This window comes from Rhincodon typus, chromosome 35, assembly GCF_021869965.1.
Source record: "Rhincodon typus isolate 14 chromosome 35, sRhiTyp1.1, whole genome shotgun sequence".
NCBI lineage: Eukaryota > Metazoa > Chordata > Chondrichthyes > Orectolobiformes > Rhincodontidae > Rhincodon > Rhincodon typus.
In genome coordinates this window covers 24,466,517-24,479,685 of record NC_063366.1, presented here as the reverse complement: position 1 = coordinate 24,479,685, position 13,169 = coordinate 24,466,517, and the positions used below count along the sequence as shown (strand labels likewise).

Here is a 13,169-nt window from a genome sequence, read left to right as displayed (position 1 = left end):
GGGGGGTGGAAATGATGCCCCATAGGGGGACTGTGGCGAAGGTGACATCAGGGGAGGGGGTTGGATCTCTCCAGGGATGGGGGTTTTTGCCGGAGCCCCGCGTTGTTTCAGAATCGGGGTTGGGGTGGGTATGCGGGGCTGGGTTGCTGTTCTGTGTTGGGATGTGATGCGTGATCCTGTCCCTTTCCCTCCTGTCTTGAAGGTAGCGTTTGCCAGAATTGAGGGCGACAAGATAGTGTGCGCCGCATACTCTCACGAGCTCCCGAGATATGGTGTGAAAGTCGGGCTGACCAACTACGCAGCAGCTTACTGTACTGGCCTCCTCCTCACTCGCCGGGTAAGAATCTGTGTGTTCACACCAGCGGGAGTCTCCTCCAGCTCTTCCCAGACCTCACCAACTCTGACTAAAACAGAAATTGCTGCAAACACTCCACACATGTGGAGAAAGAGACACAGCACTGATGTTTTGTATTGAAAGCGCTCACTTAGAATTGGTGACAATTCTAGGGGCAGGTAAAGTGAGACCACACAAATCTGGGTAGGTACAGAAATAGATCACTCAACCCTTTGAGCTTGCTTTGTTATTTAGTACTAAAACGGCATTAAAAATAGGAAGTGAGAATATGCCATTCGGCCCCTCTGGCATTGCACAGCATTCAATAAATTCTGGCCTTGTCTGCCCCAGGTCTCAAAATTCCAGAGGTTCACAGCTCTGGCTGTGACCCCATGTTGCACTTCGCCAGTCACCGTCGATCCTTTCAGGAACCATAGAGTCCCTACAGTGTGGAAACAGGCCATTCGGCCTAACAAGTCCACACTGAAGGGCATCCCACCCAGACCCATCTCCCAACCCTTTCCCTGTAACCCTACATTTCCCATGGTTAACACACCTAACCCATACATCCCTGAACACTATGGGCAATTTAGCATGGTCCATCCATCCTAACCTGTACATCTTTGGACTGTGGGAGGAAACTTACCAGACATTTGGGGGAACGTGCACCATCACCCGAGGGTGAAATCGAACCTGGGTCTATGGTGCTGTGAGGCAGCAGTAGTATTACTATTGATCTTAGTAGGATAATAGGTCGGCACAACATTGTGGGCCGAAGGGCCTGTGCTATGCTGTACTGTTCTATGTTTGCTGACCACTGAGCCCCCTTCAGAGTTAACTGTGTTTCAGCTAGATCACACCCTTTCCCAGGCTTGGGCCTAGTTCCTTCATCTGTCCTCATCTGAGGAAGCAGTCTGAGGGTAGCACTGAATCAGTGCACTGTCTCTGCAACAGTAACCGGTCTGTGTGTTTGTGCTCAGTGTCAGGTTACTGTGTAAGACAGTCATGCCACCCAGGATGAAGCAGCCGGCTTGATTGGCACCACATCCTCCAGCAACCCCTTTTATTAACTGGATGTGAATTTCATGTGGGGTTTGAACCCACGCCCCCAGAAAATTGTCTCGGGGTTTTGGATTACGAGTCCAGTGACAGGAGATGCGGTTACAATACAAAGTTATTGAGAGCGGTATTAACATGCTTGGTTATAAAGTAGGTTAGCCTTTTGTGATTGTTTCAATGTGTGTTTAAATTGCAACAGAGCTTTAGGTTAAAGTTATTGTAGATTCATTTAAAGACACATTGAAACACAGCCCAAAGCACAACGGAGCAGCATTGCCCTCGGTTTTCTTTTCTATACGAGGGATGTAAATGTTGCTGGCAAACCCAGCCTTTGTTTCCTGTCCTGATCGCCCTCGAGAAGGAGACAGCATTGCCACCTTTGTGAACTCCCTATCCTGTCTTGGAAACACATCGCCGTTCCTTCAGTGTCGCTGGGTCAGAATCCTGAGCTCCTTCCCTAACAGCACTGTGGGTCAGCCCTGCAGCACATCAACTGCAGTGGCCACGAGGCAAATGCTGGGCCCAGGCAGTGTCACAACCATATCCCACGAAAGAATGTTTGAAGGTATAAATGCCGCAGTCTAGCCCCGTGATTGCAAAGGAGTGGCCACGGTGTTCTCCTAATACATGCTTCTGAGGGGAGCTTGCTGCCTTCTCTGCTCGACGTTTTGGCTGTGCCTGTGGTCTGGTTTGGGCTTTGCACTGTCCTTTGCTGTCGGCGGGCAGCTGTGTGTCTCCGCGCCTGTGTGCCTCCCTCTGTCGGCCCCTCTGTCCGTGTTTTTGCACATATCCCTGCCCATCCGTGCAATGTGTCCAGATTTGGCCAGAAGGAGAGCCCTCACGTGGCTCAAACTAGTCTAAACGGCTTCTGTTTAAGAATCATTCCTGGTAGCTTCGACGTGAAAGCGGTTTAAGCTGCACGCCTGATGATCGAGTTTCCTGATCAGTTTCTTGGGGAGTCTTTGGACCGAAGAATGAATTTGCAGCTTGCGGTTTGATGCTGTGTCATGTTCTCTCCTGGCAGCTGCTGCAGAAATTTGGCTTGGATAAAATCTACCAAGGAGAGGTGGAGGTGACCGGCGGAGAGTTCAACATGGAGAGTATCTCGGGGAAGCCGGCTGTGTTCACCTGTTTTCTGGATGCTGGCCTGACCCGTACCACCACTGGCAACAAGGTGTTTGGAGCCATGAAGGGCGCAGCTGATGGCGGCCTCTCCATCCCCCATAGGTAAACAGGCAGGAGATGATCAAATCTGACAGCCCGGGAGGAGGCCATTCAGCCCATCAGGCTGGTGCTGGCTCCTCAGTTTTCCTCCCCTGTGGATATATGATCTGAGTATTTATTCAGTTCTCCTTTCTTGAATGTTACTGTTGAATCTCTCTCCACCATCTGTATGCTATAACACAAATAATACCTAAACCCTGTGTAAAAATCTCCTCCTGTCGGTCTTCTGTGTATTTGTTTTTGCCCTCCTGCCATTGGAAACGGTGAGGAGATGGAATGGAGTTGAAGAGCTCTTTTTCATCTTCACTGCTTGAAAAAGAACAGCTGACCTCAGCTACTTCACTCGCTTTCTCATGCCCTCTAATCTTGGTATTGTTTGAGCCAATTCTGCACCTTCTCTCTACACCTTTCCCAACCTCCTCCAAGTACACAGCGCCTTGTTGTGGGCACTGTACTGTAGCTGGTGTTCACAAACACTTTCCACAACTGCCTTGCTTTTACATTCTCTCCCTCTGTGATTAAAGTCCGGAATCCGGTTTGCCTTCATTTACCAGTTTTCTTAACTTATCCACCCAAGGATCCTTCTGTACACCAGAGGACTCTGTTTCCAAATCCTCCTTTTAAAATTGTCCAGTTTATTATGCATTCATAGAGTAGTACAGTACAGAAATAGACCCTAGGGTCCAACTCATCCCTGCTGACCAGATACCTTAAATAAATCTAGTTCCATTTGCCAGCATTTGGCTTCCTGTTCATGTACCCATCCAGATGCCTTTTAAATGTTGTAATTGTACCAGCCTCCACCACCTCCTCTGGCAGCTCATTCCATACACACACCATCCTCCATGTCGGGGAAAGAAATGTTGCCCCTTGGGTCCCTTTTCAGATCTTGCCCCTCTCACCTTAAACCTATTCCCTACAGTTTTAAATTCCCAATCTCTGGAACAAAGATGTTGTCTATTCATCCTGCACGTGCCCCTCATGATTTTATAAACCTTTTATAAGGTCACGCCCCAGCCTAGCCAGCCTCTCCCTGTAGCTCAAACCCTCCATTCCCAGCAACATCCTTGTAAGTCTCCACTTTCAAGGAACTATAAACCTGCAGCCCAAGGCCTCTTTGTTCGGCACCGCTCCCCAGGACCTTACCGTTGAGTGTATAAAATGCAACACCTTACGTTTATCTAAATGAAAGTCCATCTGCCACTCCTCAGCCCATCTGATCAAGATGTCATTGTACTCTGAAGTGCCCTGCCTATTTTGGTGTCATCTGCAAACTTAGTACCCATACCATCTATATTTGTATCCAAATCATTTGTATAAATGACAGAAAGCAGTGGACCCAGCACCGATCCTTGTGGCACAGGCCTCCAGTCTGAAAAACAACCCTCCAGCACCACCTTCTGTCTTCTACCTTCAGGCCAATTTAATATCCAAATACCTAGGTCTCCCTATATTCCATGCCACCTTTTCAAAATATTTCAGTTCACGCTCTTCTGCATTCAGATGTTTGCCCATCTCATCTGCCTGTCCCTGTTCCCCAGAACTCACTCACTGCTCATGCTGTTTGGCACCCAAGTCATCCTGTATTTTATCTTCACCAGGTTTAGGTATGCCTGGTGCTGTACCCCCTGCGCTCTGGACTCTGCCAGGGTTGATCCCCTGGCATGATGTAGTGCTGCTGCTAAGCTGCTCTCAATGATAAACGTTGAAATCCCCCACTCAGTGTATATTCTCCACCATTGCCACCCTCTGTGCTTCTTCCACGTGTTGTTCAACATGGAGGGGACTGATTAATGAACTGAGGGGGGTGGGGGTGGTTACAGGATGTGGTAATCAGCAGGAGGTTTCTTTGTCCGTGTTTGACCTGATACCATGAGGCTCAGGGGACTCCCAGGTCAGGACGGTGTGTGGCTCGGAGGGGAATGAAACCGCTGCTTTTGTTGCAGATGGTAGAGATTCTGGGTTCAGAAGGTGCTAGCTGTATCCTCCCGGACGTTGGTTGCTGTATTGCGTCATTCACTGAAGAGTATGAGTGATAAAACCCACGTAAGCCACTTCTTTACGAGCCTGCCAAACTACTGCCAGCATCGGAGACTCAGTCAGAGTACACAAACATTCAATACTCATCTATCCATCTTTGGTAGAGGGTGTGAATATTTATGATGAACGATCTGTCTCTCTCCCTGCCCCTGTGCTGCTCCCCTCGCCTTCTCTCCTTTCTCACTCACATTCCTTTTCCCCTCTAGCACCAAGAGGTTCCCCGGTTACGACTCTGAGAGCAAAGATTTCAATGCTGACGTACATCGCCGGCACATCTTTGGCCTGAATGTTGCCGACTACATGAGGCAGCTGATGGAGGAGGATGAGGACACATACAAGAAGCAGTTCTCCCAGTACATCAAGAATGGCATCACCCCTGACATGGTGAGCTTTCGCTCAGTTGTTGCACAGTCTGCGTTGCAGGGATAGAGCATTACGGCTGAATGTCCAGGCTTTTGGTCCTGGGTCTTAAATCGATGGTTCACTCAACGTAACGCCTCCCCATACGCCTCTGGTTTTTGTATTAAATTGCCAGTCCGGGCGACAGGATGCTGCTAAAGCTGGCACCTGCCTGCTCTCCACGTTTCTGTCCCTGTCAGAGGGAGTGGGAGTTACCAAACAAATGGGTGGGGGGTGAGTGGGTGTATGTATGAGAGAGAGAAAAACTGACAGCTTATTGGGCCCCTGCAGGTGGAGGACATGTACAAAACAGCTCACCGAGAGATCCGGGCCAACCCCACGCATGAGAAGAAACCCAAGAAGGAAGTTGTGAAACAGAAACGGTGAGTGGCTGCCTGTAGCGATGGGGCTTGGGTTTTCACCGAGTGAGACCTCGAGCCAAAAGCTCCTGATCCACTGATGGTTCCTTTTTTCTTTTGTGCGTTTGAGAATGTGAGGGGGATTTGAGTGCGTGACCGCTTTCGATATTTTTGTACAGGCGTGTGGTCATTTCCAAGGGGCAGCTTCACAGGAACTTTGGATTTCCTTTTACTTGTTGGTGGGACGTGGACGTCTCTGGCTGGGTCTAGAATTTATTGCCCAGCCCCAGAGAAAATGGTGGTGGGCTGATGCCTTGAACCACTGTAGCCCTCGAAGTGTACAGCTGTTCAGAGTAAAGTTCAGAATTTTAGCGACAGTGAAGCAGTGATTTCCTTGATGGAAGTGGTCACAGATTTGTCGGAGAAGCCTCTGACAAGATTCAAAGCAGCAACTCAGTAGTACACACTGCTGCTACTGAGCGTCAGTGGTGGAGGGAGTGGGATGTTTGTGGATGTGGTGCCAATCAAGTGGGGGGACCTGGATGGTGAAAAGCTTCCTGAGTGTTATTGGAGCTGCCCCCATCCAGGGCAAGTGGGGAGTATTCCATCACACTCCTGCCTTGTGCCTTGTAGATGGTGGGACAGGCTCTGCGGAGTCAGGAGGGGAGTTACTCACCGCAGGATTCCCCGCTCTTGTAAGTGGCAGCATTAATGTGGCTGCTGCTGTTCCGTTTCTGATGATGGTGGTCACTGAGTTGAGTAGGAAACTTTAATTTGATGCCCATTCACGCCATGTGGGAACGGACCCGAGGAGTCAAGTAAGAAGGAAGTCTCTTAAAGTTTTAAACACCCCGGTGACTGTGTGTTCAGTGTCTGACCACTGTGATCTCAGAACACAGCATGCAACCCCCTCCCCCACCCTACCCCACCCCACCCCCCCACCCCCCCCCCCCCCCCCCCCACCCCCACTAAAACAAATAGGCGCTCCCTCATCTGTGAGGATCAGATTTGGTTCCATTGTGTATTGACCTTTTGGAATTAGTGTGTGTGTATGTGTTTCCCAGTGACTGAATCCCCCCTTTTTCCTGTTCTCTCCGCAGGTGGAACCGAAGGAAGTTGTCCTTGGCTCAGAGGAAGGACCGTGTTGCCCAACGGAAAGCCAGTTTCCTTCGGGCACAGTCAGCAGGTGGTGATTGACTAACCCAGGCCAGCACTCCATCAGTGTGGAACAACCAGCTGAACAAATAAAGGGATTTTTAAACAAAAAACACCACCTCCATGCCTTTTATCACGTTAACTTGGCCGGGCCATAGCATGTCGAGACTGTGTAAGGCTGTTTCAGCCAGTCCCACCTTAACACTCCTGTTTCTCTGAACTGTGGCCCGAAACCACTGTGCAGGAGAAAGCAGTAGCTTGGGCATGGCCTTCAGCTTTTGGTTCACTTGGAGGGACTGAGTACAGTGTGAGCTACCTGCATCCAGCCCTGCCTTTAACCCGAGCGAGAAACTGGTTCTCTGCTGTTTGCTGCTGCCTTGATTACTGCAGGTTGTGGGTGGCTGGGAGGAGCGGACTGGACACCAGTGGAGGTGAACTATTTCAAACCACTTCCAACAGATCCTTGGCTGGGTGTAAGGTCTATTAGTATAATGGAGACTGAATGGCCTCTTGCATTGTAATATTCTGTGCCTGGAGGTCATGCGCCTTCTGGGGAATATGTGCAAAAACCCCTTCCCCACATGGTAGCAGATGTCTGAGAACATCAGAAATAGGTCAGGGCCCCTTGAGCTTGGTCCCCAGTTCCCCAAGACCCTGGTCCATCTGGAGTCTGCTTCCCCATTTCCCGAGACCCTGGTGATTCTATAGTCGGTGTGCATTTACTCCTCATTCCCAGAATCCTTCGTCCCCTGGCTCTCAGTCTCTGTCTTCAGTGAACTCATCATCTGAGCTCTTTGGGGTTGAGAATTCTGATGAAATTTCTCCTCATCTCGGTCATAATGGGATGATCCTTGTCCTAAAACTCTGCCCCCTCATCTGCAGCCAATGAAAACAGCCTCTCCGTGTCGACCTTTTCAAATTCTCCAGGTGTCAGTCATCTTGTTGGATGGTCTGGGCTGTGCTGGATGTCCAGTTGGCTCGGCTCTCAAGTGGGTATGAAGCTGTATGTTTGAACATATGAGTTTCCAAATTTACAACAGGTTCCCAGAATGGTTTCAGCACAGGAGGAAGCCATCTGTGTTTCTGACCACTCTGTAGAAGCAATTCACTTTGCACCATTCCCCTGCCTTCTCTCTGTGATCCTACATGTTCTTCCCTTTCAGATGGCATAATTCGCTTTTAAATTGCTTTGGTACAACCATCCTCTCAGGCTGTGCATTTGAGCTACTCACTGTGAGAAAGATTTTTCTCGCATCTCCACTGCTTTTTTTTTGCCAGTCACCATGAATCTCACTCTCTGGTTCTCAATCCATTTATGAATTGGGGATGGTTTCTCCCCATCTGTCTAAACCCCTCATGACTTTGAAAACCTCAGTTGAATCTTCTCAGCCTTCCCCCTAGACCCAGTATCTTGAGTCTATCCAAGTAACTGAACTTTCTCATACCTGGAATCATTCTCTACAGTCTATAATGCTTAAAAGGCATCTGGATGGGTATGTGAATGGAAAGGGTTGAGAGGGATATGGGCCAAATACTGGCAAATGGGTCTGGGTCAGATTAGGTATGTCTGGTCAGCATGGACAAGTTGGACTAAAGGGTCTGTTTCGGTGCTCTATGCCTCTTTAAAGAGGTGTAATCTAGTGGATTTATACAGTCAGGATCTGAAATGCACTGTATGAGCAGGAGCTTTAAGCAGGCAAGGAAGTTGGTTTAAAAACTTAGAAATGGTCAGTACTGAGAGAGCATAACCATCTTAGCTGGATGTTCTTGCCACATCTATAGCAAACTTGTTTATTGCCTGGTGAAAATTGCCCTTTCTGTATCGGAGTTGGCATCACTGCAATGAGGTAAGAGCATACCTGATGTGCTAAGGATTCATAGCCAGTGTGCGTACACATTTACCTTGTCCTTGTGATGGATGGATTTAAAGTGATTGGTAAAGGAAGTAAAAGCGATCCGAGGGAAGAACATTTTCCCCACACAGCAGGGGAATCGGATGATTATTTGAAAAGGGGCAAGGCACAGGGTAACAGGGAGATGGTGGGAGAGTGACACATTGAAAAGGAGCAAGGTGCAGGATGAGGATGAGATGGTGGGGGAAAGTGACGCTCTGAAGAGGAGCAAGCCGCAGAGTGACGGGGGGGAGAGCAGTACGTTGGGAAGGAGCGAGGCGCAGCGTGACGGGGAGAGAGAGCAGCAGTTTGCGGAGTAAGGTGGAGGGTGATAGGGAGACGGTGGGAGAGTAACGCTCAGAAGGTGCGGGGAGACGGTGGGAAATTGATGCTTTGAGAAGGGGAGGGTGGCCCTTGCTGAGAGATGTTGGATGGGCCGAGGGGCCGCTCCCTGAGGGATGTAGGGGGGACGGGGTTTGCTCTAGCTCCTGGCGGAGAGACAATACTGAGATAACAAGGTGTGGAGCAGGAAAGCTGACGATTCGGGCCTAGACCCTTCTTCAGACGCTGTGTTCATCCAGCTCCCGCTATCTCTGAGGGACAATACTTCCGGCTTTCACTCCATTGGTTACCCGGCTGCGACCAATGGTTGGCGGCTGCGGCCGCTGGCCCTTGTCTCATTGGCCGATTGGTGTAACCAATGCGGCGGCGCCCCCTTGTTCGCTGTCCGCCCCCTTTATTTTGTGAATGAATGAGGGAGTAGTGTCTCTCCCCCCCCCCCCCCCCCCACCCCCCTACACATACACACCCCCTCTTACACCAGGGCAAGGAGACCAGGAGCTGGGGCTTCAGCCTCTTCACTGCCAAGGTAGCTCTCCCTCTCACCCCCAGAACCTGCATTACCCCCACCCCGGGGGCAAGGTACCATCCCTGTGGGGGCTGGGTGCACCTTGTCGGAGGGAGGGGAATAGACCCTTCCCTGGGGGTGGGGAGTACACCCTGCCCTGGGGTTGGAGGGGAGGGAAACAGACCCTGCCCTGGGGCTGCGGGGGTGGGGAACAGACCATTCCACGTGGGTATAGACCAGCAGGATCATTGTACCCTCCTGCACACTTTTGTACTGAGGGTGTGAGGCACAGTCAGTCTCCTGTTGGGAAACTTAAAAGGGCTCACAAAAGATTTACAAGGATGTTGCCGGCGTTGGAGGGTTTGAGCTATAGAGACGGGCTGGGGCTATTTTCCCTGGAGCGTCGGAGACAGGAGTGACCTTATAGAGGTTTATAAAATCATGAGGGGCATGGATGGGGTGAATAGCCAAGGTCTTTTCCCCGGGGTGGGGGAGTCCAAAACTAGAGGGCATAGGTTTAAGGTGAGAGGGGAAAGATTTAGAAGGGACCTTTGGGGCAACTTTTTCTCGGAGAGGGTGGTGCGTGTATGGAATGAGCTGCCAGAGGAAGTGGTGGAGGCTGGTACAATGACAACATTTAAAAGGCATTTGGATGGGCACATGAATAGGAAAGGTTTAGAGGGGTAGGGGCCAAACGCTGGCAAATGAGACTGGATTTATTTTGGGTATCTGGTCAGCAGGGATGAATTGGACTGAAGGGTCTGTTTCCATGCTGTACATCTCTGTGACCCCTGTAATGACAGTGAGTGTTGGTTTCTATAGCAAAGTGGGTTCTTTATTTGCTGTCTCAGGGCAGGCAGGTCTTTATATCACCCCACCCTATACACACACAGACACAGTGCCTGGGACTCGGGTTCGATTCCACCCTTGGGCGACTGTATGCAGTTTGCACGTGCTCCCCGTGTCTGTGTGGGTTTCCTCTGAGGTGATGCAGGAACCCCCAAGTGGGACCTCACCGATCTACTCTCAATGACAGTATTGGTAGGAATGTGGAGAGGACTGCTTGTCCTCACACTGAGAGGGGTACTCTCCATGGCATTGCCTTGTGCTATCACCGTGCCAAACAGGCAAGATTCAGAACAGATCTTATTACTGAAAACTGGGCAACTATCCAACCAAAACCAACCCAACCAGGAACACGTCCACCAAGTAACTATTTAAACCAATCACCAAGGATATGGTGTCATTGTTGTGAGGAGAACTTTGTTGACTTGGTAACCAAGGCTTAGCTTCATTTCCTTGTAAGGTTTGATGTTGGACAGCACCTGTACTGCAGGAAGACATTTGTCACTTTTCTAGAGGGGTTAGCATTAATCATCGGGTATGGGCATCACTGGCTAAGCCAGCGTTTATTGCCCAGAGTTCAGCTAAGAGTCAATCCCATTGCTGTGGGTCTGGAGTCAGGCTGGGTCAGGACAGCAGATTTCCATCCTGAAAGGGTGTTAATAAACCAGGTGGGTTTTTTTTAAACAATTGCAGTCACTCTTTATTCCAGATTCAAAGCCAAAGCCCTGGATGACCAGTCCAGTGACATTACCACCACAGTCCGGCCTCCCCTTTATAGGTGGCCTTGGGGGACATCATTGGTGATGGGTGTCCCAGTTACCAGGGCAAGCTGCCAATGTTTGATTTGAGGTTTGGTTTCTGCTGGAATAGTTCCACAGAGAGAGATGAGCTGACCTAGTGCTCAGGAGAAGTTGGAAATGGAGATGGCATGGGGAGTAGTGGTTGGCTCAGAGGCGCTTGAATCTTTCTGTAGGGGAAACATTCAGGCCAATACTGGAGCAACTACCAGACTTGGGGATGAGTCTGGGATTGACTCAGCATCGAACCTTATGACTCACCTCTTTGGTGCCTCCGCACGGTTGAAGTTGAGGAGGGAAACCGGAGCCGTGTAGAAAGTGGGTGGATTCACCAGGTTCAACACAGTGTGGAGCTGGAGGAACACAGCGGGCCAGGCAGCATCAGAGGAGCAGGAGATTTGACGTTTCGGGTTGGGACCCTTGTTCATCAGATGCCGTACCTGCTGTGTTCTTCCAGCTCAACGCTGTGTTGTCTCAGACTCCAGCATCTGCAGTTCTTGATATCTCTGGATTCAACAGGTGCCACTTAAACCCGGGGGAGTAGTTTCCATCCACTTAATGGGTGTGCAAATTTGTTGCCCCCTTGAGAAGGTGGGGGTGAGCTGCCTTCTTGAACCGCTGCAGTCCATGTCCTGTGGGTTGACCCACAATGTCCCTTAGGGAGGGAATTCCAGAATTCTGACCCAGCGACACTGAAGGAACGGTGATATATTTCCAAGTCAGGATGGGGAGTGGCTCGGAGGGGAACTTGCAGGGGGCTGGTGTTCCCATGTATCTGCTGCCCCTTGTCCTTCTGGATGGAAGTGGCCGTGCGTTTGGAAGGTGCTGCCTGAGGAATCCTGACGGAATTTTACAGAGCATGTTATGTATGGTGTAGACTATTGCCACTGTGTGTGTGTGTGTGTGTGTCAGTGCTGGGTAGAGAGTGCTGTGAGAGTGTTATTATTGGACAAGTCACACCGAAAGCTTGATAGATCATATTTTGCTGTTTTTCTTTTATTTTGAAACTGAAATGTAAAGGTGCAAAGCTGTAGATCCAGGTTTAGCAATTTATTGCATAAAAGAAATGAGGATAAGATAGAATAGACCAAGCTATTTACCTAGTTTAAAGATTTTGAAACACTCAACAAAATACAATCCCAAAAATACACCTTTAAATACTCACACCAAAGAGAAACCTCTCCCTGTTCCCATTTTTTTAGGGCTTCATTTTACTATAGTTTCATTAAGGTTCAGCATGGTAGACTGGTTAGATTAGATCTCTTGGAATCTGGACATGGGTGGGGAGCGGTGTTGGGGGAGAGCTCTGTTGGGGGGGTAGCGTTGTTGGGTGTGGTAGCGTTGTTGGGGGTGGTAGCGTTGTTGGGGGTGGTAGCGTTGTTGAGGGGGTAGCGTTGTTGGCGGGGGGGAGCGGTGTTGCGGGGTGGGGGGGAGCTGTGCTGGTAAACTGGCCAATTGTCTGCAAAATTGGTTTGAAGGTAGAAGACAGAGGGTAGTGCTCGAGGGTTACTTTTCAGACTGGAGGCCTGTGACCAGCGATGTGCCACTAGGATCGGTGCTGGGTCACCTGCTTTTTGTTATTTGTATAAATGATTTGGATGTGAACACAGGAGGAATGGTTAGTACATTTGCAGACAAGGGGCACCATTTTCCCACAGAGGATGGTGCGTGTATAGAATGAGCTGCCAGAGGAAGTGGGTGAAGGTTGGTACAGTTACAACATTTAAAAGGCATCAGGATGGGTACGTGAATGGGAAGGGTTTAGAGGGATATGGGCCAAATGCTGGCAAATGGGACTGGATTTATCTAGGATATCTGGGTCAGCATGGACGGGTTGGACTTAAGGATCTGTTTCCGTCCTGTATGCCTCTATGACTGAACTCCTTACACTGAGGTAACCTCGTTCTTAACATTTCTAATTTCCCATTCTCATGTAAAGCTGTTTATGTGTCCACTTTCAGCCAAGACTTCTGCAAAAAACTGCCCCAAACTAAACTACATTTTTATTCCAGGCTGTGGGGATTGATACCGGATTATGGAAAGAGAGCGGGGCAATGGGATTAGTTTGGGATTGGCACAGGTCTATGGGGAGAGAGCAGGGCAGTGGGATTAGTTTGGGGATTGATACAGGGACATGGGGAGTGAGCAGGACAGTGGACTTTGTTTGTGCAGCGAGGCAAGGCTATGGGGAGAGAGTGGGGCAGTGGGATTGGTTTG

General features: G+C 49.8%; 2 protein-coding genes across 2 annotated transcripts in view; both read left to right on the top strand.

Annotated features, from left to right (window-relative positions):
- The first annotated feature begins 189 nt into the window (after window positions 1-189).
- Window positions 190-6,683, top strand: LOC109926028 (60S ribosomal protein L5-like). The gene is made up of 5 exons (XM_048616753.1): window positions 190-337; window positions 2,418-2,620; window positions 4,864-5,041; window positions 5,348-5,439; window positions 6,516-6,683. Exons 2-5 carry the CDS (start codon window positions 2,487-2,489, stop codon window positions 6,610-6,612), a joined length of 501 nt encoding a protein of 166 aa, XP_048472710.1. The 5' UTR covers window positions 190-337; window positions 2,418-2,486; the 3' UTR covers window positions 6,613-6,683.
- Window positions 6,684-9,290: 2,607 nt separating this feature from the next.
- LOC109926206 (vegetative incompatibility protein HET-E-1-like) overlaps window positions 9,291-13,169 on the top strand; it is a 14,963-nt gene continuing 11,084 nt past the window's right edge. The window contains exon 1 of the mRNA XM_048616981.1: window positions 9,291-9,330. The gene's annotated coding sequence lies outside the window, so the exon portion shown is untranslated. The remainder of the gene's footprint in view (window positions 9,331-13,169) is intronic.